General features: G+C 41.6%; 3 protein-coding genes across 4 annotated transcripts; 2 read left to right on the forward strand and 1 right to left on the reverse strand.

Moving 5' to 3' along the window:
• Positions 1-14,153, forward strand: p4hb (prolyl 4-hydroxylase, beta polypeptide). The gene is made up of 11 exons (XM_080029111.1): positions 1-333; positions 2,375-2,581; positions 4,162-4,295; positions 5,262-5,399; positions 7,533-7,637; positions 7,777-7,902; positions 8,240-8,440; positions 9,083-9,203; positions 10,404-10,585; positions 11,215-11,328; positions 12,576-14,153. The coding sequence occupies exons 1-11, from the start codon at positions 195-197 to the stop codon at positions 12,642-12,644; spliced, it is 1,536 nt and encodes a 511-aa protein (XP_079885237.1). The 5' UTR covers positions 1-194; the 3' UTR covers positions 12,645-14,153.
• Positions 14,154-15,922: 1,769 nt separating this feature from the next.
• On the forward strand, positions 15,923-17,306 carry ppp1r27b (protein phosphatase 1, regulatory subunit 27b; the record flags this gene model as incomplete). The annotated part of the gene is made up of 3 exons (XM_080028882.1): positions 15,923-16,121; positions 16,212-16,362; positions 17,183-17,306. The coding sequence occupies 3 exons, from the start codon at positions 15,923-15,925 to the stop codon at positions 17,304-17,306; spliced, it is 474 nt and encodes a 157-aa protein (XP_079885008.1).
• Positions 17,307-19,483: 2,177 nt separating this feature from the next.
• Positions 19,484-20,667, reverse strand: anapc11 (APC11 anaphase promoting complex subunit 11 homolog (yeast)). Of its 2 annotated transcripts, none has more exons than XM_080029729.1 (3): positions 20,520-20,667; positions 20,252-20,370; positions 19,484-19,724 (listed from the first exon to the last, which is right to left on the reverse strand). In XM_080029729.1, exons 2-3 carry the CDS (start codon positions 20,358-20,360, stop codon positions 19,579-19,581), a joined length of 255 nt encoding a protein of 84 aa, XP_079885855.1. In that variant the 5' UTR covers positions 20,361-20,370; positions 20,520-20,667; the 3' UTR covers positions 19,484-19,578. The 2 variants fall into 2 exon arrangements, with proteins under 2 accessions (XP_079885855.1, XP_079885856.1); XM_080029730.1 differs by having other exon boundaries at positions 20,252-20,401.
• Positions 20,668-23,743: the final 3,076 nt, after the last annotated feature.

Consider the following 23,743-nt stretch of genomic DNA (forward strand, 5'->3'; position numbering starts at 1 on the left):
ATGCGCACTACAACTGACCCCTCCGGTTTCTGCGTGCAGTGCCACGTTAGTAGCGGTACACATAAAATACCAGCTACTCTCCCAACATTCATCAAGGAAGAACGGCGAAACTCAGACCAATTTCCCCGCTTAACCGTAACCGACCGTGTCTACAGCTCTCACGTCTCTGTCAGGAAGAATACTCGACGGCAACTATGTTGAAGTTTTTGCTCATATGCACTCTGGCTGTGGCCAGCCGGGCTGAGTTACCCGAGGAAGATGACGTCCTGGTGCTGAAGAAAAGTAACTTGGACGAGGCTCTTAAAGCTCACCCCAACATCCTGGTTGAATTCTGTAAGTATAAATGTTTACTAAAATATCTGAAGCTAACGCTAGCCGTCTCCAGCAGTGGGCTCGCCGGTTTGCACGGCTAGCTAGCTAAATACAGCCTGGTTAAATGTTAGCATTAAACTTTGACATTTGTGACAAGTGCGTCTATTTGCTAACGTACTTAAGTCATGCTCAATATGGCACCAAGACTTGTATCTTATTTCACAGTAGTTCAACCTGCATAAACAAATGGACGGTTACATAGTTTACCAGGCTGCCTTTTCTCATCGTCAGACTATTTCCCACTACCACCACTACTCTAACCGAGTGTAGGCTACTGTAAACCAAGTGTAAACGAAAGTTGTCATAACGCCGTTACCTCGAAATTGTACTACTTCTGACGTTAATCCCATTGTAATTTGTGTTAAATCATATTCTTACTTTGTCCTGATTATAGCTTCAGTATGTTATAGATAACGTTGCTAACACAGCAGCGCATCCTAGTCTATTTCCCTTCGGAAGCCAGCCAGTGCATACAAAATAACGTTTTTAGTGCAATAACATCATTTTAACTATTTTGAACATAATTAGCCAGAGGAGAAAATAGTACAAGAGCGTGGGAGAATAAGGAAAGAGTGAGGTTGAGTTTCGATTGTTTGCTGTGGTTTCATACTGTAGGTTTCGATTTGTGTGCAGCCTGGACGTCTTATTTACTGTCATTTTAATTCAGTGTTCATGTTGAAGAAGTCTAGTATTCTTAATAATATTCGATGATGGTTTGTTTTAGTGTCATACCACAGGCATTAATGAGCCATCTCTTTGCAGCTTGCAGGCCCATCCCGCTTCATTTCGTCAGGTTGTTGACCCTATCACACAATATGTGGCTGATGCGTGGACCTATCAGATTTAGCAGCGAGGAAAACTATCCAATGAGCTCAGGATGGGAAGGATGACGGGCTTTGTTTGCCCACGTACTCCCGAGGTGGGCGGGATCTTAATGTTGGGATGTGGAGCGCTAGGTTGACGTGTACTTCACAAAAGTTTATCTGTGCGGTTTATTTTGACCTGGCCTGGAACAAGGAAGTTCTGATGTTTATCACGAATGAAAAGTGATGCAATGCAGGTCATTTTATTCGACGTGTCATTTATGATTAGCACTTTTACATGCACATTGGACACCATGGCCTCCCAATAAGCATGTGAAACCTAATGAAGTTATTTTTATGGCAGTCTGCTCTGGCCCCGAGGCTATGAATGCATTGTCCTCAAAGGACTTCTCTTCAAGTGAAAACTCTCCCTTTTAAAAAAAGCCAACAAAAGCAGCCCTGGAAAAAAATCGATAAGGCATTTGTTATTTTCATCATCAATTAATCTGTGGTAAAATGTTGTGAGTGTTTAAGAAGGATATATTCTTTAGTTTAGAAAGTCTGAAATACAATAAAATTCCTATAGCAAGTCCTCTGTCATTTTTACTTTTTTAATGTCAGAAAATTCAATACGAAAAGTGAATGATTGAATTGTGCACCTATCAAAATAGTCTAATAAATTCTGCCATTGACCAGATCGACGAATTGTTCCGTAGCATGTGATTCTGCTCTGCTTTATATGAGCAGGACAGTGTCTTGACACTAAAATAGCTAAAATTGTTCATTATTCTTTCTTTTTTTTGTATGGGTCATCATCACAAAACTATTCTATTTAATCATCTAAGAATTAAATTAAGTCGCTGTTTATTCTTGAGGAAATCAAATCTAGTTAGCACTGCACAAATGCATAGAGTTAAATTTCATAGGGTTTAAGGCTGTTGAGACAAATCAGGAACTGTAAAGTCATCACTGGGATGGACATACAGCATTAACAGTCAGCGAGTAGAGGGAATAATGATTTGTGGGGGGGGGGGGGATCAATAATGAGAGTAGCTCCATGCAGCTCCATCTTTGTTATGTTGCTGACCTTTTTTTTCCTGTTTTTGATTTCCAACCCTATTATAATAAATCATCCCAATGTATTTTATTTTTATCCAACCTTTTGTATGTGCCCTACTAACATGTCCTCCCTGCCTCAGATGCCCCATGGTGCGGCCACTGCAAGGCCCTGGTTCCAGAGTACGCCAAGGCAGCCGGCATGCTGAAGGCCGAGGGCTCAGCGGTGCGCCTGGGCAAGGTGGACGCCACAGAGGAGACGGAGCTGGCCCAGGAGTACGGAGTGAGGGGATACCCCACCATCAAGTTCTTCAAGGGAGGAGACAAGGAGTCACCCAAGGAGTATTCCGGTGAGCGTTTTTCTCAGGGTTTTTTAATTGTCACACACTTGTTTGACAGGGATTACTTTTAACGTTGGAGGCAGTGGTGAGCTCCATGTATATACGGTAGTGTAACTTTTGTATTGGTATTAATACAGACATAAGATGCGCATGGCACATCATGAAATTTGTTTCAATAAAATGCATACAAATACATGAATTAAAGTGATTAGGATCCCTTATTAAAAATTAATAATATTTAGATAGACAGTGCGTAAATATATACATGTGACGGCATAAAGCCGTTTAGCATTTTACATTGTCCCAATCTTCATAGGAAATTTTTCTCCCAATTTAATATTGTGTTGTGCTACTTTAAAGTAGTACGATGCAATTATTTTTCCCAAAATACATTGGCTTTGCAGTTTTTTATTTTTTAAAACATTTAAATTCAAATGAGTTCTCCATTGAACTTTAAATGTAAAAAATATTTGGTCGTGCAACTTAATTTTCCTCTACCCTGACAGTGTGCTTAATTATGTAGTGAATTTTAAAAAATCTCTCTAAATGATGCAATCTTGGGTAAGCCCTGTCTCAATAAAGTGGGTAATGTTATGAAATGCTTAATAGATGGCAAAAAGAATCAGATCTCATAACCATAGGCGTACCCCACTGATTTTCTTTATCCTGGTAATACGATCTTCACAGCAACCTAGACTGTCAGTCGGCCAATCGGCTTTCAGCAACATGACTGAGACAGAAAGGAGGGGGTTAGGGCTTCCCTACACATTCCTCTCACACTGACTCTGAGCCCACTGGAAGTATGTGCACTTCTTCACGTCCACTCTTCTCCACTGGGCTGGGCTCGCTTTGGAAAGGGAGGGGGGAGGAGCTTGGGAAGTTTTTGTGTGTGTGTGTGTGTGTGTGTGTGGAAATGACTGTTCCAAGTCCAGCCTCTAGAAGCTTCTCCCACACACTGTCTGAGATGTGCAGTATCACTACTTCAATTATGTGAATCAGTCAAATTTGCTACCATGTTGCATCACTGGTTCAACATGGACAGCCAAGTCTATTTCAAACCTATTTAAATTGATCAATTTTACTTGAAAGAAGGGAAGGAAACTTCTTTATATATATATATTAAAGTTAGCCTAAAGATTTTTATTACTGTATAATTTGATTAGCTTACAAGTTGGTGTTTTGGATTTGAAAGTGAAAACAAATGAGCAGCTACTATTGTCATCTGTCCTAGAACTCGTCCATTGTTTTTGGGGTTGACATTTTGCCACTTTAAAAAAAAATCATTCAAACTTTCACACCACAAAGTGTTTGAAGGGTTTCTGTGCCTACACGTCCTCAGCTTTAACCACAGTAGAGACTAGAGCGCTGTGAATTGGTCTTCTCCCCTGAGGCTCTATAGTATTTAAGCTGAGGTCGGGTTTCTCCCTAGCTGCCTGGGATGAATCTTTTCCTAATCTGCACGCAGCCTCGAAACACATTACATTGTCTATATTTCATTTAAATCTTTTAAAGTTCAACCTTAGGCCCGTAATGTGTGTGTGTGTGTGCATACAGACGTACTTGAGTTGTTGTGTTGTGTTGTCTTGCAGCTGGCAGACAGGCAGATGATATCGTCAACTGGCTGAAGAAGCGCACAGGCCCAGCTGTAGCCACGCTGGCCTCTGTCGCAGAGGCTGAGTCTCTGATCGCAGACAATGAGGTGGCAGCCATCGGATTCTTTAAGGTACAGGATCTCTCATGGCCTCAATACATTAAGGTTTAAGGCAAGACACTGCAGCTGAACAAGGGGGACATTGTTAACTTAAACATATCATCAAGAAACCAGTTGATTAGTTACAATAAACCAAACTAATAATTTTTCTGTATTACACATTTTTTTTCCAAATGTTGGAATAAATATGAAAATATGGCAAAATCTACCTAATTTTGCCTACATTTGCATCTTTTTCAATAACCTAAAATCAATGTTGGTTAAAGCCAGAGTTAAAACCTTTAGTTCGTTTTGACAATATATAAGTGTCCAAAGTTTTTACTGAGCAGATAATCTATACAGCCTTTTTTAATTTGATGAATCAAAAATGCTTTGTACAGGTCTCAAAAAATGAATTGTCTGCATGTTTTTAAGAACAAAATTGATCATAAATCAGACAATTAACAACATTATATGAACACATACATTTGTTATAACCTTCATAGTTCTAAGAATAATTATAGAAGATTTAGTTGATGCAAGTGCTTAGAAGTTGAGAGTTTTTTTTAGTTCAGACTGAATGTTTTGTCAAATAAAAATCTAAATGTATCGTTTTTATTTATACTAGTATGAAAGTAGACATGTTATGGAAGCAAAAAGGGAGAACTCTGAATTGACAACTGTTTTTTTTTTTTTAACAGTTTTTGCCTTAAGTATCTTGCCTTAAATAAGTACTTTTGTTTAATTGTAATCACAAATTTTATTTAGATTCTTGGATGACTGATGTTATCTTCACTTTCCAACGTGCATAGATAATTCCTCCAAATGCATAAAAAGTATTACTCTCGTTTGTTTGTCCAGCCGTATCAATCGTAAGACGTTTTGGTCTGTTGTGAAATCTTCAAATTGGCAGTTAAAATGATCAAGAGGGACGTTTTAATCGTCGCCCATCGCTTGCACAGTGCTTTATTCTTAGGGAATGTTCTTATGTGTCTGTAGGATTTCTCCTCCGAGGATGCCAAGGCCTACGAGAAGGCCGCTGAAGCCATAGACGACATTCCCTTCGCCATGACCTCCGATGAAGCTATTTACGCCAAGTTTGAGGTGTCAAAGGACAGTGTTGTCCTCTTCAAGAAGGTACGTTTAAACTTGCATATTGGTTCTCTTTGATGTTGCTCGATCCATTCATCGATTTTGCATTTATACTATAGTGACGCTAAGTGCATGGAACTTAGGACACAAATATTCCTCTGGTAATTCATAACATACTGGTAAAGTGTGGTTACAGTTCATCATACAATTAACACTTGTCAACCAATTTGGTAAGCGGTTTACTGGTGTAATCATAATATACTGGGAATAAGTTATTATGAGTGGCCCTTTCATGAGCTTGTGAAAAACACTCTGACATATACAGGCGTTTACCGACGAGCTGCTGAAGACAGTTTTTGATTTACACCTCGGTAATGTGATTCTGTCGACCTCGCCGTATCCACTATCTGGTGCTAATCTGGGCCGCTCTGAGGTTGTTCCAACATTTATACATGGGCCTGTCTTTGGGCCTGTCGCTCCACCTATCAAGTGAATGACTTCAGCGTTTTGACCTTATGTTGATGAATGGTATAGAGTTGTTAGCTATCCATACGTCTCCAGTAGCCCTATTGGTTATGAGCATAGGGTGAGGTAATGCTTACTGGGTCAGTGAAATGTAAACCAGCTTGTCTGGTGTCCTAGTTTGAACTACTACTATCACTTGCTAAATAGGTCAGAGACCATTTTGCTTCCTAATCAGCAAAATCATATTTCAATCGATGTGTGATTTGTCACATCGGGTGAAGGTCCAGTTTATGTCATCAAATAAATATGAAGCAACAGTGAATTAATTATTATACATTCAGTCTAAACCCTACTGTATCAGACTGATTGCTCTACTATAAAGCATTTCAGCAAATGGTCAATATTACCTGATTTAAAGTCGGGATTGTTTTACATTTCATTCTGCTTTTAATTCTTTGCTCACTATGCTTTTCTTAAATGCAAATGATTACCAATGGAATTTAAACAAATGTAATAAGTGTAAGCGGATTGGTTGATTATGTGACAGGGATGATGGAACTACAGTGCTACCTTTTTTAAAAGCCGCAGTTATTCTACAGCTCTCATTGGCTTAGAGCCAGTTTCAGCTTATTGTTTAGCTGTCAGGCCTCAACTTTACTCTTTTGGTTCACACTCACTGCAACAGCTGTAAAGAACCGTGTATTTTCTAAGAATTCGTAAACACAAAAAAAAGCTAAAAGAATGACATATTTGATTTACATTTGCCATGACAAGAAACGAACAAAAAACTCCATAAGAATGCTAATGTTGCACGCATGTCTGTGGGATGTGTAAATAAGCAACTGTTTACATTTTCAAATGAAAAGGTCAATGTTTTGAAATTCGTGACTATAAATTTTAATTTAAATCAAAAATCCTCCAAAAAAAATGTTCTATTCCCTCACAGGTTTGGTGATTGAGTCACTGGTAAGACGCTGAACCCGTGCAGGCTAGAGCCTTGCATGACAGCACTGTAGGTGGGCATGTTGTCCACGCAAGCCCTAGTTTAGTGCTTTGAAATGCAATCACGTGCTGTACAATTGTAGTCCATTTACCATATGTTGGCTACTGTTTCACAAAGATTTTACATGTGGTGTATACTTTGTTAATCAATTGGTATTATTTGTTTAATTAAAATTTTTACTTCTTTACTTTACGTCTTGACTCTACCATATAGCCTTACATCAAAATTGAAATATCCCTGTACATTTTGGCACATGGACCAAGGCTCGACTCTCTTTGTCTCTAGGCTTTGATCCATGTTAGTACTGTTGTTGTTGTTTCCATGTTTACTCTGATAATAACACGGCTGCCATGCGCTGTGTGTGTTGCCTTCAGCCAGGCCAATCCTTCCCGAGCAGGGGTTGTGTCTCCATAAACAGCTGGGGTTTCACTTGTTTATTTCATTGGTGGCCTTAGGCTTAAGTGTCAAAGCCTGGCTCAGTGGCTGTAAGGTGGGCAGCATGCCACCAACCAAATGTCCATCTTCCTGTTGCTAGTAAGGGCTACTTGGCTGTACCACTGATATTCTTAACACTTCATAAAAGTCAGCTTGGGCTGCTGGCTGTTTTACAAGCAGGGGAATTAAAAGTATTTTCTGTGGTAAATCTATGTTTGATGCTCATGGGGCAGACTACTTATTCTATTTGTGTCTCTTTTCAATGTTCCCTCTAGTTTGATGAAGGCCGCAATACCTTTGATGGAGAGCTGACCAAAGAGAACCTCCTGGCTTTCGTCAAGGCCAACCAGCTGCCTCTTGTCATCGAGTTCACTGAGCAGGTAATGGCCGGGTTCCCTGCACATCCTTCACGTGTCCGATATGTCTCACTTTGCCACTCCACACTAAGGTCCACAGCCATCTGTTTTTCTAAATGTGATCCCCCCACATGTATAACTTGTACACTTCTGTTTTCTGCAGACTGCCCCTAAAATCTTCGGAGGAGAGATCAAGTCCCACATCCTCATGTTCTTGCCCAAAGCCGCCAAAGACTTCCAGGACAAAATGACCGAGTTCAAGAAGGCCGCAGAGGGATTCAAGGGCAAGGTGGGTCAACTGTCTTTTCCTTCACGTGTCAAATGTGATTGCTGTGCATTCTATATACGTACAAGCTGTGGTGCGTAACGTATGTCACCCCCACGAGGAATTCTCAGTAATTACAACAACACTGTCGGCGCATTTACAGTACATGAGGTAAACGTTCGGCAATTGCCAATGGATTTTAAACCTTCTGCTCTAAGTCCGGGGTTTTTTCTCGGCAGTAGAAACAACAACTGACACATTAATTACACATTCATAGCTGTCAAGACCCATTTTTGAAATCTTAAGACTTGGAAGACATTTTGACTGACCTGAAAATCTTCCATCTCCCCCCTCTGTCCAGATCTTGTTCATTTTCATCGACAGCGACGTCGACGACAACCAGCGCATCCTGGAGTTCTTCGGCCTGAAGAAAGAGGAGTGTCCCGCCATCCGCCTCATCACCCTGGAGGACGAGATGACCAAGTACAGGCCCGAGAGCGAGGCCATCACCACAGAGAACATCGTCAAGTTCTGCACACTCTTCACTGAAGGCAAACTCAAGGTGAGAGAGAGAGGGGAGAGGTCTGTCAGGACAAGACATGTTTGTTAAAGAGATGCATCCACCTTTGGGATTTGATAAATGCTACGTCAAGTATGGACTTTAAATCTTAAAGTCCCTGTTAACCGCAAAACCCTTCTAACTCTGTAATTTTGGGAGTAAGTTGTATGATGGTAAAAATCGGAAAAGTTTGGCATATTTATCAATCCAAATTCAATATTCTAATTTAAGGTTGATGAACTTAACTTGAATTTGGTTGAGATGAGGTGGGCTTACTCTGGTACTTATAACACAATAAGTATCCAATCACAGCAGCACGGACATTCTATAAAAACAATGACTGTTTAATCAGATTTTTGTAAAAGCTTATTGACACTCATTATGTATTGAGTTGAACTATTATATACCAGGTTTTCCAGAGGCTTTGAAATGTGACATGTGGACAATTGTTCACACAACTGCTCAGTGCAAATAGTTTTGGACAGCCACAAGCAATTAAATCCCTAATCCTGTTAATACCACGGTTTGTCTATTAAACTACACTCCTGAGCTTGTGCTGAATACGCTGCTAAAACATGACCATGTGTTTTTACACGCAATTTAAGAACAGTTTTTCAATACAATTTGTTTTCTGTTCCCTCACAGCCCCACCTCATGAGCCAGGACATCCCTGAAGACTGGGACAAAACCCCCGTCAGGGTTTTGGTCGGCAAGAACTTCGAGGAGGTCGTCTTCGATTCATCTAAGAATGTCTTTGTGGAATTCTGTAAGAGCCTCTTTCTTGTCAGCAGGAGTTTTCATTTTCACTGTGTTTAAAACATTTTGATTTAGATTTTTTTTTTTTGTGTTGTAGCCTTAAAGGAGCTGTAAGCGGAATGGTTCTTTTAGCTAACTTCCTGTCAGTTACTGCAGTTAGCAGTCCCCTCCCTCGTCCCTACGTCACCACATTAATGCACTGCGGTCTTCGAGCAGCAAGTTATCTAGCATCATCTCAGATCCATAAGTGTGATAAAACATGATTAAAAACCATCAAAACAGACATTGGGAAGGATTTTTACCTGCTCCGCCATTGTAGGCACATAAACATTCACCCATGTGTCGTTCTGGCGTGCACCGGCAGTGAGACCATGAGTGAGACGGGTGCGGACGGGTGTCGGTTTATAGCGTTCTCTCTTGTGATTGGATAAAATTTCGGGATACTACATAAAGTTTAATTGCTTATTACATGCAGAGCAGCTGACTAAGAGATCGGCTTTATGAAACGCGCACATCGTGTAAATGATTACTGTATGAATAAAGAGCGATTTAACACTTATATTAATATAAATGAACCGCTTACTTCACCTTTAAGCTCAGTTGCTCATAGGGGGAGATTTTCCTTAGCCTTTCAGCTTCAGTGTCTGAAACTCAAATCTTGACCCTCCTTGCTTTGCCTGTGCTAAGCCCTTTTCCAAATAAGAGTGTCATGCTGGGGCCTCACTCATAACCTCTCAGCCGCACTCTCTGCAAATGACTTTGTTACCAGAATCTGATGGTGAAAAGGGTCTGGTTACATACAGCTGCTGAATTATTTTTAGTGATCCACATCGAAATTGACACTATTTTTAGAGGAATTTTCCATTGCTGGCTACAGCTTACGGCCAGTCATACACAGCGGGATATTCCCTTAGGGGAAGAGGCTTCTTGTCAGTCAGAGGGGAGCAATGCCATGAAGCTGAGGCTGCAAATGACTGTTCAGTCCGTATTTGCCTGCTTCCAGATATACAGTACATTGGGATTTAATAGTCCTGTATAAACTCTGACATCAAACTTATCTTAATGGACTAAAAGCAAACTCACGACTTTATATTGCATTTAAGTGTGTTTACTCGTCCCTATCTAAAAGGAGCTAAAGCCAATCCAAGTGTACTTTATATTTGTAACTAAAACGCTAAACTGTCATGTTTTTTTTTTGTGTTTATTTCAGATGCACCTTGGTGTGGACACTGCAAACAGCTGACTCCCATCTGGGAGAAGCTGGGAGAGAAGTATAAGGACAGTGCTGACATCATCGTGGCTAAGATGGACTCCACAGCCAATGAGATCGACACAGTCAAAGTCCACAGCTTCCCTACTCTTAAGTTCTTCCCTGCAGGAGAAGAGAATAAGGTTAGTGTTCATAACGTCCTACATCATATATTACCTTCGTTACATTAGATCCATTAGCAGAGAGAGAGAGATGCCATATTTGTTTGGTATCATCTCTTATCTTCAGGATCCTATGAAAAACTTCATTTGTGTTGACTGATATGTAATCATTTAATCTCCAAAGAATCTTGTTGACCATCTCATAAATTACATGCCACTGCATGTGACTGATAGTGATCTGGGTGGGTATTTGGATCCCAAAATATTGCCATATTGGCCTCCTCAGTATCATTAGTGCCTCTTGATTTAGAAGCGTTAACATGCAGAAACCCGAGCTTGCTGGCCTTGTGGATTTCTGGACCATTATGTAGGTGTTTGGTTCTTATAAATTCCTGTGACTGCACACGCATTGAGATTGAAAATGCACCTGCCAGCGCTTCTTTATTGACCAGGCGGTCGCATGACAGCCTTCAGTTTAGCAATCTGATGAAGCCCCTTTCACACATGTACCCGGATGAGCTGTATGTGTGAACATAAATACAGCTATTTTTTCTGCATTCTTCGTGCTTGCATTTTAAAGACCTCTTTTGACGGCGCCGGGGATAAGGCACAATCTTGTACGTTAATCAGAAATAATGTCTGATCAACAGGTCATCGACTACAACGGGGAGAGAACGCTGGAAGGTTTCAGCAAGTTCCTGGAGAGCGGTGGTCAGGATGGCGGTGCACCTGCAGGAGATGACGATGAAGAGATGGACGCAGAGGTGAGATCATCTGGCACTCTTTATAGGGAGCAGAACCATTAATGAACGGTTCCAAACAAATGTCTTGTCTAGTTCTGCAGTGTTCCTCTAGCGATGTGATGAATGTAGCTAGACTTTATCTGTTCAGCTCTTCTTGAGGTAGTGACTCCCTCTGTGGATACCTTTTTTTTGGAGACGACAAACAATTCTTACTTTTTATGCCGTGCACTGTTGGGTGTGTGTGTGGGCACTTTGTATAGTTGTGTTTGTGTTCATATACTAAACACCAGTGGCGGCATTCACATTGAGGAGGTAGTCATAAAAAAAACAGCTGCTACATAAACTAGTGGCAGTGTTTCATGACTAATAATTGTCTCGTAAGTTACATTTAGGTTGATTTTCATTCAACTGCAATATTATTTGGAATAATATTAAGATTTCGGTTTTCATTTGAACTCTTAAACTCTGAAAGTCGAGCCATCACGTGCATGCATGTCACTCACTGAAACCTCTGTGATTTTTGGAAGCGTATCGGGCATCAGGTCTGATGCTACCAAAAATAGATCAACGGGACTAACTCATGAGGATTTCTGGGTTCTTAGAACTGACCTGTGAGGTGGGGCTAGCAGCACAACTATACAAAAAAGTGTGTATACAGTATAGCATGTTCTGTAAATAAATGAAGAAAGGCACCTTTTTTAATCCAGATGCAAAATGTTAAACTGAAAGTGACTGATACAATTTTACTGAACAAACTTTCCACCATAACTTATAGTTATAGAAGCAGGGGGTGCATGTTTGACAAACTCTCCCTTACCTTCCTGTGTGCTACATCCCTACACATTACAGTAGGAGTGGGGACCTTGTTAATGGCACCTTTTTGCTCTACTATTGCCCACTACTATACGCCCCCTTCTCTGAAGTCTAAATGTAGCCCAGCCGAATGCTGTCTGCAGCTGTCGTAGCCTTCCATTAGCCTTTGGCCGGGGACCAGGCTACCAAAAAATAGCGGCACGGGCATCGCTTCAGTCTAAACAAAGGGCCACACTGTCCTTAACTTACACATGAATGGATTGCCCAAGATGTCCTCTGAGAATATATGTCTCCTGGCGCTACCTTTCTAAACATTGAGTAATGTATCCAGCCTTGTGAAGTGTGTCTGAGAATGCCTTGGTGTAACTTGCAGAGCTAGTTTATAGTGCACTCTCTGTAACCTATGCCTGCATGCTTGAGGGATTCAGTGGTAATGTGGTTCTTCTGCTCTCCAGGATTTGGAAGACATTGAAGATGGACAGGACGTTGACTCCGATGGAGAGGATGAACATGACGAGTTGTAAGAGCTGGCAGTGGAAAGAGAGAGAGAGTCCCACCCCCAAAACCCTTCCAAACAGTCACCATCAACACCTTCCCTCCCCCCTGGACCTTCCCTGTCCTGTGAACATTACTACTGCCCCCCTTAACTAACTCAGTCAGCCGGCCATCATTGGCGTGGCAGGCTCTTTTTAGCCAGCCACAATCTCCAACCTCGCAACATCTGGCCTGACTGGGGGGTGGGAGGGGGGACTCTGTGGAGCAGCGCACCACCTCTATGGGAGACCTCAATGCCTTCTCTACAAAGCTCCATATCAAGCTGTTTGCCTTGTATATTTTAAAACCAAATGTAAACAAAAAACAAAATAGCATTGAGATCCAGTTTTCAAAATGTTTGCTTTCCCTGAAGAAATTTGCTCCCCTCCTCCTTAAAAGAAAAAAAAGAAGCCTTGCCATTGTTCAATATGTGAGTATGGGCTAAATAAGTGTTGTCACCTGTATTAGTATGAAAGGGGTTGGGGGGGGACTGACTGTTCTTTTCCCTGTGATCTAAAGGACAGGAGTTTTGTGTGGTGGATTTGTAAGGACTGATCTCTCAGGGGACAAGGGGCCATCCTATAGATGTGTTTATTTTGTAATGTCTTCACTGAAATAAACCCCACAGAGCTTCTTTCTCCAGTGTAGCACAAAGGCCCCCTCCCCCCCATCTGTAGCTGAGACCAATTATTTTCTTTCTTTTAGCGGGGCTTTGTTTTCATTTCTTCATTCCCAAATAATGTCTCGGTTCAGTCTCATTTCATCATGGCTACTGACTCTTTTTTTATTTTATTAAAAAGAATAAAGGTAAACTTTTTTCTGGGGAAAATCTTATTTTATTTAATTGCTTTCACTGAAGTTATTTTTTTTATTAACTTGGGACTTGTCATTTTTAACGATGTACCGTGGTGCCCAGCTGTAGCCAGTTGGCCCTGCTGGGGCAGAGTTGGCCCTTTGACACGCTCTCAGACCCTGGGATGGTTTCTGGCTCCAGTTCTGATAGGTCGCACTGCATTCATGCCTACTCAGAGATTCATTGTGCTTACTGAAGCAGACAGAAATTGGTACAGTTTACTGGTGATGTTGGTCTGAGAGAAGTGTCCATTATATCTTTCGGGGAGGGAACAGTTGCACAGCCCCCGCCCCTCACCCATCCTGTACCTCCTTTATCCCCTTTTGGCTCTACCTAACACCTGTGTTGCCACAGCCGTGTGTGTGTGTGTGTGTGTGTGAGCTGTGTGAATGGTGGAGTTTGCTGTGTGATGAGTTGAATGACTAGTTCACATTTTCTGATGGTCTATGAACAGGGAAATGAATGTACAGAGTGAGTGTCTTGTGTGTGCGCGGATGTGCTTGGCAAGGAGGGGAGGCTTGAGTAGAGCAAGGGGATGGGTTTGACAGCTGTACAGTGGTGAGGGAAACTTAACAAAGCATTCCATTGTATCCAAATTGATGTGGAAATCGTGAAATGGTGGCCAATAAACAAAAAATTCCAAAAATACATGTCTTCATTCTTTCTGTTATCTGGCGGTTTACCTTAATATTTAAATCTGTATTATTTCACTCATAAACCTGAAGCAATAGTTGTAGACTATGCTACACCTTTAAATCCTAAATAGTTTTTGTTGGTCTATAACATGCAAGGAAATGGTTAAAGGCTCAATATACACTCACCGGCCACTTTTTTAGGTACACCTGTTGAATTGCTTTTAAAAACAAATAGCTAATCAGCCAATCACATGGCAGAAACTCAATGCATGTAGACATGGTCAAGACAATGGCTAAAGTTCAAATAAAGTGGCCGTGAGTGTAAGTTCCCATAGCCCAAAATGACCAATTAAAATGTGCTTGTTTTGTTGGACAAAATGTCCAAAACCCAAACGATATTCAATTTACATAGATTTTCATTTTCATTTATTGCAAAGAAATTGTTCCCATCTGCTAGCGGTGTGGCTTCTGGGTGTCGATGTCTGTTCATAAAAAAGATCACCTATTATGCAAAATGCACTTAGTACGGTTTTTCAACTTTAATCTGATTCCCAGGTGGGACTAAAGACTCCCAAGTATATATAAAAAACTATTTCTGAAAACCTGTGTCAGATGTATCTGCCCTTCATAAGTCATGAGCTGAGAAGCCACGCCCCCAATTACTATCCTAACTTAGCACTACCTCCACCTAGGTCTAGGATAAGCCACACACCCAGATACCCCTGAATCTAACTGGCAGTTAAAATAAAAATTTGATTCAGGGCCAATCAGCACAGACTCAGATTAAAGGGACAGGCTCTAAAACTAAGTGTTTCAGTCAGAGGCTGAAAAGAGGAAATTCAGCATTGGCACTGTGAGAAATATGTTTTTTTTGGTCACTCCACCATGAAATCAGTTTCTAGTAGAAACCCAAATTACAATTTTAAACTTGAAAATGAGCATAATATATGACCTTTAAAAATTATTTTTGAAATGTTGCATCAGTAACACCCAGTATTTATACACATTAGTCAATCATCTGGAAATGAAATAAATCATTAGTCACATGGCAATGAAATGAGCTGTTCAGTCATTTAGAAATGACCATTAGGAACCCATCCTATGTCTCACACCAACGCTCAAGATAGAATATGATGACGAATTTGACATCTGCCTTGTCTGTTTATGTCCATGCAGTTATTTGTCAACAGCCCAAGCGGCATGGTATTTGACCCTTGCATGTGCCCTTGCAGTTTTAAACTGACACACTCTAGAATAAGCCATTTTTATCCTGCCTGGTGTTTACTAGAATTATCCAGCCACACCCCCTAGGGGTTTCACCACTATCTTTAAGTGGACAGTGTGTGTGTGTGTGTGTGTGTGTGTGTGCGTGCCTGCGTGCGTGCGTGTGTGTGTTGGCGAACAACAGAGGCAGAGGTTACTGGTTGTCATGTCTGGAGATATGATCTGGAAGGGGGTCTGACCAGAGAGGGTTACTCATCTTCCAAATCTGGTGTCTTAAAAATAGCCCCTCAGAGAGTATAAAGAGCCCCACGAGGAGGACCTGGCCTTCAGAGGAACCACTCCATATACACAGGGCCACATCATCGGACACCAAAGACAGCCACACCGAGAAGCACTACTGCACCTTCTTTCTGCATCAGAACTTCTACCTTTTAAGGAAAAACTACTTTCAGTTTGACTTGACTTGAAGGAGGTCAAACTCTTTCTTAATATAGTTGTGCTGCAGGATTTGACCATTTCTTCTAAAAGAGATACAGTTAACCCCGTCCGGACCAAGATGAAGTACTATCACAGTCCTGTGTCACAGGATTACGCCCAGGACGTCCCGGCTGACAACGCTTCTCCCAAGCCAAACCGCAACGTGCACTTCCCAGAGGAGGTGGTCTTCCAGGACTATGTGAGAGAGGGCGAGCTGGAGAGGATCGGCTGTTATATGAGAGCCAGAAGAGTCAGCCTGGAAACCATCTACAACTCTGGTGAGGGCCCCTTAGTAAACAATGCATTTCTGCAGCTACATCCACAGCAGTGCTCTGTGCTGAACTAACAGGTGATTTCTCTCTTTATAGGCATGGCTGCCATCCACGAGGCCGTCCTGTCTGGGAACCTGGAGTGTGTGAAGGTGCTGGTGAAGTACGGAGCAGATATCCACCAGCGGGACGAGGAGCAGTGGACCCCACTGCACATGGCCTGCAGCGACGGCTTCCCACACATCGCACGGTAAGCATGAATTCTTAGATTTATATTACACAGAGGGGTCACTAGACATTCTAAACTCTAGCTCAGTTTAAAGTGAGATCATTTTGCTGCTTATGAATACAGCTTTCCATTTCTAAGAGGAAGAATGTGTTATTTCGTCTCTCAAAGAGCCATAGTAGTGGTGCTTTTAAGCTGACCACTTTGGGAAAATGTAAGTGTTGCTGATTACACTTTTGATTTCCCTTTAACGTGAGACACTGCAAGTGAATAGGTTAGACATTTTAACTTATAGATATCGTCATGCATATTTGCCAGTTGAAAATAGCCGAAAGATCTCAAAATTGAGCAGTGATTGAAAGAAGGACGTTTTTGCCTGCAGTGTCTCGCCTTAAATGCAGCCAGTAGGACGCAGCTGAGGTTACATGTTGACACATTTTGCAAAGACATATCACCACACACGCCGTACGTAGGCTCCACAGCTAAACCTACGTCACAGAGGTAAGAGAAGCTTTAGGATCTGCTGAATTCTTGGCCCACTCTCCTTGACTCTTCCTGACACTGAAATATGACATACGCTTGCATTGAGTTTGCCAATGGTGCACACATCAGCAAGACTGGATCTGTTTTAGTCAGCAGGAATTGAGGGGTGGGGGGGGGGGGGAGGGGGCGCTTGTGGTGTAGGCCATAGTGGTTTCTAATCCTGCCCGGGTCGTTCTCTACATGTCATCTCTGTCTCTCTGTACTGTCAATGAATAAAGCAGGAAAAATGCATAGAAAAAGAATCTTTAAAAACAAAAAAAACAGTAAGCATGAATGGTGTGTATTGTGTTATTCTTTGCAGCTACCTCCTCTCGCTGGGCGCAGACCCCGAGCTGGAGAACGAGAACGGGGAGAAGCCAGCCGACCTGATCGAACCGGACAACAAGGAGCTGTTGGAGCTCTTCGGCCGGGCTCAAAGTGAATAAGAGAAAACATCTGGCCTTCATAGCCACAATGCTGGTTTTGAGATCCACTGCCACTGGTCTGGTCTGCATGGGTTGGACAGAGAGAAAAAGGCCACATCAGAGTAGAATCCTGCTTTTGTGAGCTGCTTTAGCTCTGGAGGTCAAGGACTATGGATGTGTGTTGGAGTGGATGGAGGGGCCGACGAAGGAGCCCATAGGCTGCCCCCCCCCCCACCTCCCTCTGAATGGAAAAATAACCTTTTACTGGCAAGGGCTGGCCCCTGATCTCCAGATGGATACGAATTGATTGTGTGCTGAAGTAGAAGCATCCGATATATTTTTTTTCTACCGCATTAGTGAACTGAAACAAATCGCTTGATTTGTAGTCGCTGGTTTTCCATCTTGCGTGTCGCTTGGATGATGAGGACGACCTTTTCAATTCTTTGGGCTTTTGAATTCTTGCCTCGCGATCACTTTTAGATGTATAGTACTTGACTGTGTTTGACTTTTTATACTTTTTGAAATAAAGTTCATCATACAAAATCTTTTCAGTTTGTGTTGTGAGAGTTTGAGAACAAGAATGATGAGCATAAATGAAACCTAACTAACCTGACCTAAGTGATGTGATGTCAAGGGGGAGCAGCTATTCTTTAATAAATATAGGTTAGATAAATATTGTTAACCAAACACAATTAATGTGTTGTGTTGCGTGACTTGCGTCATCACAGCAGGCAACATCAAATTATCCCTCTCTCTCATTCTGTTGCCATGTGACGATTACTTGGCTGTTTCAGGATAATGGATGCATCAGAAGCCTATCTAATCAGCCTGTCAAATGCCCCACCAGTGTTGTACATAAAACACCACTGATTAGGCCTAGATATCCTTATCTTAATAGTGTGTATTAATGTGTAGTGCAATACAAATGAATGAAGTGTCAATCATGTATCACTTCACTGTTGATAGATTGATAGAGGAGGCGCTTTTCATTGGTCAATGAGAACAGCATTCTCGTATAGTGGCGGATTACAGACAGACAGAGAGGCAGCAGCAGTAGCAGCAGGTGTTCTTCATAATACAAATTGTTAATTGATTTTCAAAAATATGGAACAAATACCTACGGCTATTATAAGGGACATGTCATATATTAAAAAAAAGAAAAAGAAAATGTGGCCGCCCCTGGATCAAAGACTGAATGAGCATCACTTTATGTTTCTGGTCAAACAGACTCGTCACATTTATGAAGTCAACAATGGTGCTTATGTTATGTGTAATGTGAAATGTGTCACATTTGTCAACTCCACAGTCAGTCAACAGTTTTTTTGTAGCAACTATTTCTGTTTTTCTTCTCACAAACACATCTTTCATCAAGTTAATTTTCAGTGGAAAACTCCCTTTCTCTGATAACCCCACTCACTGTACATTAACTGCCCAGCACCAAACAGCACTCACAGTTTACTGATCAACATAGTGGTTCACACTGCAGCTAAAAATCCAGTCTGTAGGTTTCCCAGCAGGAGACCAAAACAGTTTGGTTAGAATACAAATAGAATAGATTTTTTTTTTGTTATACCTTTTAATTGTTTTTTTGGATAGTTTGCATTAATGAGTTCTCTTTATTATTTTTTTAGTCATGCCCTGAAGAGGACCCAGTATGTCGAAACCGGTCAGCTTTTTGTGATTTTTTTTTAATCCTATTTGCCTATCAAAGGCTTTTTAACTATCCATGGCTTGGAGCAAGTGTGCCTGAAGTAAAACAATGGCTTCCTCTTTTTCGAGCTAGGTGAGAAAATTGGACTTCAATTCATCAGGAGGCCGGAAACAACTGCAGATGTCTTTGTGCTAACACGTTCACTATACTGTATATGTCAATGTGTGTTCAGCTCCACTGCCCCTAATGCAGCCAAAACATCTATTATTTCATTTCAAAAGGAAAAAAATTCACTCCGATATGAAACACCTATTATGTGGTTCTTGAAGCCCATTACTAGAGACACAAAACAACCTGCTTAGTCTCATGAAGAGGGATTAAAGTCAGCATCAGTCAGCAGCAACACGCTCAAATTCAGGTCATTTGATTCCAAAGCGCTGCCACAGAGGCCTCAGGGGCAATCGAGCATACTGATGAAACAACACTAAAGAAGTGCAAGAGGCAAACAGGGCAGGTAAAGTAGCTTTCATTTTATTTGATCACATACTAACTCCGTCGACACGATAATACAAAAACATAAGTTATTTACAGCTGATATAAAAAAAAAATTTGAGGTTCGCGAAGGAGTCTTTCGCTTCCGCTTCATTCTTTGAACTTCCACTCCTGTCGGCACATGGGGCACTGCTGCTGGACCTGCTGGGAGTTCAGCCATTTCAAGATGCAGTGCATGTGGAAGCAGTGGGAGCACTGACCCCAAACCAGCGGGCAGTCATCCCCAGGCACTTTACCTGCAAAAACAAGTTCATAATCATTACAACACAGTTTCAAAAAGTGTAATATCCTCAGAACGGTAACCTTCAATAATACTGATGACTGAAAATAAATGGGTAGTAAGGATTTACACAATGTTTACTCCTTCATTACTGCATCATTACAGTTTAACCAAGGAAAATAAAACTATTTATCATGTCAAAAAATGCCAGTTTAAAATACCCTCTAAATAACGAGTGTCACCTATTGTTACATCATTTACATGTCCTCTCAAAGTAAATACTTTTTACAAAGTTGATATATTCATTTGGTTTGAAAAAAAACTAACCTCTGCAGTTCCATTACTTCACAATTACTCTGTAAAACAAATTCCTGTGAAAAGTGATCCAATGTGCAAAGTTCTTGACACATTGAGTGCAGCCAAACATTCATTTGTGTTTTAACATTATCCTGGTCAGCATGATCACACACTCACACACACACACACACACACACACACACACACACACACACACACACACACATTTTCCATAACGTTACTCACATTCTGGGCAGCAGCCATTGAAGGGCATCCTGCAGATCCCACAGTTCTCATCGTTGGCCACCCACAGCCAGGAGGCCACTCCGTTCCACTGGTGGATCTTCACCTTCATCCTCAAGTGTCTGACGAGACGCACACACACTCAATAACACACTCCCATTGAAAACACAGCTACCGTTAGCATGTAAGCTAATGTTGACAGATATAACGTCTTGGGCTAGCAATTGTTAGCTATAACTTACAGCCTGAGCTTTAAAAGACATTCACTTACTAGGCACACAGCGTATCAGATATTCAACACGATTAACGTCAGCCTTTTTTTCAAACTATAGGTATCATGTTGTGGTCAGTTTGAAGTTAGTGAAAGGCATGAGGCTAATATTTTAGTTTAAGCAATCTGTTGGGGGGGAAAACATTGTGTCGTTCTTCTTCTCTTGTTGAACTTCCACCGGCTGTTGGCTCGGAGGCGAAACACCGCCCCCTGCCGGCAACAAGTTCAGGATGGATAGTAGCCTAGCACCACTGCCATCTTCTGGAATTAAAGGTGCAATATTTAACTTTGGGTGTGCCAGAGAAGTGAACATTTTCTAAGGTATATTATCATAACTGAATAAACTTTCCTCACAGGAGAATGGTATCCCTGTTGATCTGAACTGGGTTTGAAATTAGTTTGAAGCAAGAAAGTCAGCACAAACAGTTAATCAGCTTAATCAACACACACAATAGTGAGACACATTTTTATTTTGCTTTTATTGATTAAAACTATTCAAAACCAATCAATAGAAATATCAATATTAATCAAACTATTGGAGAGAAATGTGTATGTGGCACAGGCAATCATCAAGATATTTTCCTAGAATTTTCATGTCAATATCCTTTATTAAAGGTGCAGTGTGTAATATGACATCATCAAGAAAGTTCTACAAAGTTCTAGAATGCAGCACTCCCTGGGTAACCCCAACCCTTTCGAATAATAACAGAAGCTACAGTGGCCTTCAAGGACAAGAACAATTCAAAATTTTAAACAATGCACCTGATGACATTCCAACTATGACACTTTCAAGATGGCAGCACTAGGCCTTGGTCCAAAATATGCAGAAATATGGACATATATGAGATTTCTAAGGGAAAAAATAATAATTCAAAAAAAATGTTCACATATTATGCACTAAACTAAATGTACGTATGGATATTATAATTACTTTCTACAAAATCTGCTAGGAAATAAAACCCCAAATTCTACACACTGCAGGTTTAAACCAGGTAAAATTCATATTTTAAATTAAAATCTCTTTTCCAAGAATGACCTGGCACAGAAAGCAGCACTATAATTAAAAAAAGCAAAACCAACACAGTCACATACAATTCTCTACACTTGCTAGATTAGCTAGTGCTTCTTAATTTGATCATACACTTTTTCCTCTTCACAGTCTCTTGCAAAGAAATACAGCTTATTCCATGATGTCTCATTTTACAGAGAGGATTTTCTTTCTTTTAATTTCCATCTTCATCATTTTCAATTTTTTGTCAAAATCAATGAATATGGTATGTAAACAAAGGGTATGTAAACAGGGGTTGGGGGAGGGGGGGCACTGTATCTAGCAACCTACCAGTTTAAAGAGCCTAAGCTGTGTATTAACACTGGTATTTTTCAGTGAACACACAGTACAGGACAGGTAGCAGATTGTGAGGAGATATTCACTGATTTTGACAAAGTGATTTTTACAACAAGCATTCTCCAGAATCACTAGCCCCTTTTACACAGAGATTGCGGCATATTGACGGAACAACATCACTCCAAAATGCCGGCTTTGCTTGCTTCTGTGTTATTTACACAGAACCAAGCAACGCCGGCCTGCTGGCGCATCAGTAGCCCCTTTTACACATCGCTCCGGAATGAAAGAGGTGCTTGTAAACAGCGTCAGGTGTGACGTAAACATTTAGCGCCGCGCCGGTCAGCTGCTTTACAACAACAACACTGGCCGGTGAATTGAGAGCAGAAGTGCTGGAGCTTGCAGTAAGAGGGCCGTATTTTACTGTCCCCACGATGTGCCAGTTGATCTCGCTACGCGCTGAGTCCAACATCACTGGGACAGTTAACCAAACTGACTAAATCAATCCGACCGCTTCACCTCTGTGTGTGTGTGTGTGTGTGTGTGTGTGTGTGTGTGTGTGTGTGTGTGTGTGTGACAGGTTGGTTGTGAGCGAGTCTCTTTGTGAGGGCAGAGATCTGCCAATCAGACATAAACATACACATACACACAGTGTGTGAAGTCACGTTACTGTAGACAGAAATGAAGTGTGGATATACGCTCAGACTTAGGATAATAATAGCGGCGGCGGAATGTGTTAACAAAACAGTAGCTCTGTGGCTAACAGCTGAGCCGGAGCCTTCAGTCAGCTGAAGCAGACAGTCTAGCGGGGCGAGCAGACTATTCCCCCGTTACTAGGTCGACATTCAAGCTGAACAAGAGCCCTCCGCTGCTCGTCGGGCTCCTGCTTCAGCTTGTCGGTCTTTATTTCTTGCAAGTGACCCGTTCGCTATACTTTATAACTTACTTAGCCTAGCCTAGCTTTCCCATTGTACAACTTCTCCTGGGCAGAAATAGACTCATACACTCTGCAAAATGAAGCGCGGGGGTTTGGATTGAGCAACGGACCTTATGATCAGATAGATTATACACCGTTCCTTTTATTTGGTGATTTTTACGGGACATCAGGCCGCCGTGGTTACACACGTCCTTCAACTGCTAACATGGTCGCATGTTTAGAACATAGACTATGGAACGTCAAACGCCCCCCTGTTCCGCAACAACACGCTGGAGCATTTAAACAGAGAGGCGGAACTGATTGTGTCGGGAATCTTACTACCCCCCGAGGTAGTAAAATTCCCAAAACAATCTCTCGCACCTTTCTTCCCTCGTTCCGCAACTGTCACATTTATACAGCTGGGCGGAGGGCCGAAAGGCCGGCATATTCCCGGCTTTCACTGGCTGTGTAAAAGGGGCTACTGACTCTCATGGGTCAGCATGCCAAAACACAGTTTTATTTCCCCCACATTACTGATTATAACAAAAATTACATTTATAGACGCTGGTGTCGAATGAAATCTAAATAAATCTTTTATTTGAATGGAGAATTCTTTTCGGACATGCAGTTCACCCTTGTCTGTTTGTTTTTCCGAGCGGAGGCCTACACATACTCGTCCTCGCTGTCTTGCGCTCCCAGTTTTCTTTGTCTCTTGCGCATGTACTGGATACTGGAGTCCTCACTAGACGACACCTCCTCGCCCTGGGTGCTGCTGTCGGTGGATACCTCACTCTCTTCGTTGGATTCTGGAGGGGTCTGCAGGGATCCATCATCTTCGCTGTTCATGCTGACCTCAAACTGGCTAGTATCAGTCTCATCCTCCCTGGTTGGGAAAAAGTACAACAATGGTGTGAGATATACTGGTAGAAGGCTAACTTTCCCTGTGTTCCCAATCCCCATACTTTC

This window comes from Ammodytes marinus, assembly GCF_949987685.1.
Source record: "Ammodytes marinus genome assembly, chromosome: 6".
In the NCBI taxonomy this organism is placed as follows: Eukaryota; Metazoa; Chordata; class Actinopteri; order Uranoscopiformes; family Ammodytidae; genus Ammodytes; species Ammodytes marinus.

Excerpts from the sequence above, each read along its gene's own strand:
- p4hb (XM_080029111.1), top strand. The coding sequence starts at position 195 with ATGTTGAAGTTTTTGCTCATATGCACTCTGGCTGTGGCCAGCCGGGCT. Across the intron at positions 334-2,374 it reads CAACATCCTGGTTGAATTCT|ATGCCCCATGGTGCGGCCAC; the intron begins GTAAGTATAAAT and ends TCCCTGCCTCAG. Across the intron at positions 4,296-5,261 it reads CAGCCATCGGATTCTTTAAG|GATTTCTCCTCCGAGGATGC; the intron begins GTACAGGATCTC and ends ATGTGTCTGTAG.
- anapc11 (XM_080029729.1), bottom strand. The coding sequence starts at position 20,360 with ATGAAGGTGAAGATCCACCAGTGGAACGGAGTGGCCTCCTGGCTGTGG. Across the intron at positions 19,725-20,251 it reads CAATGGCTGCTGCCCAGAAT|GTAAAGTGCCTGGGGATGAC; the intron begins GTGAGTAACGTT and ends TTGTTTTTGCAG.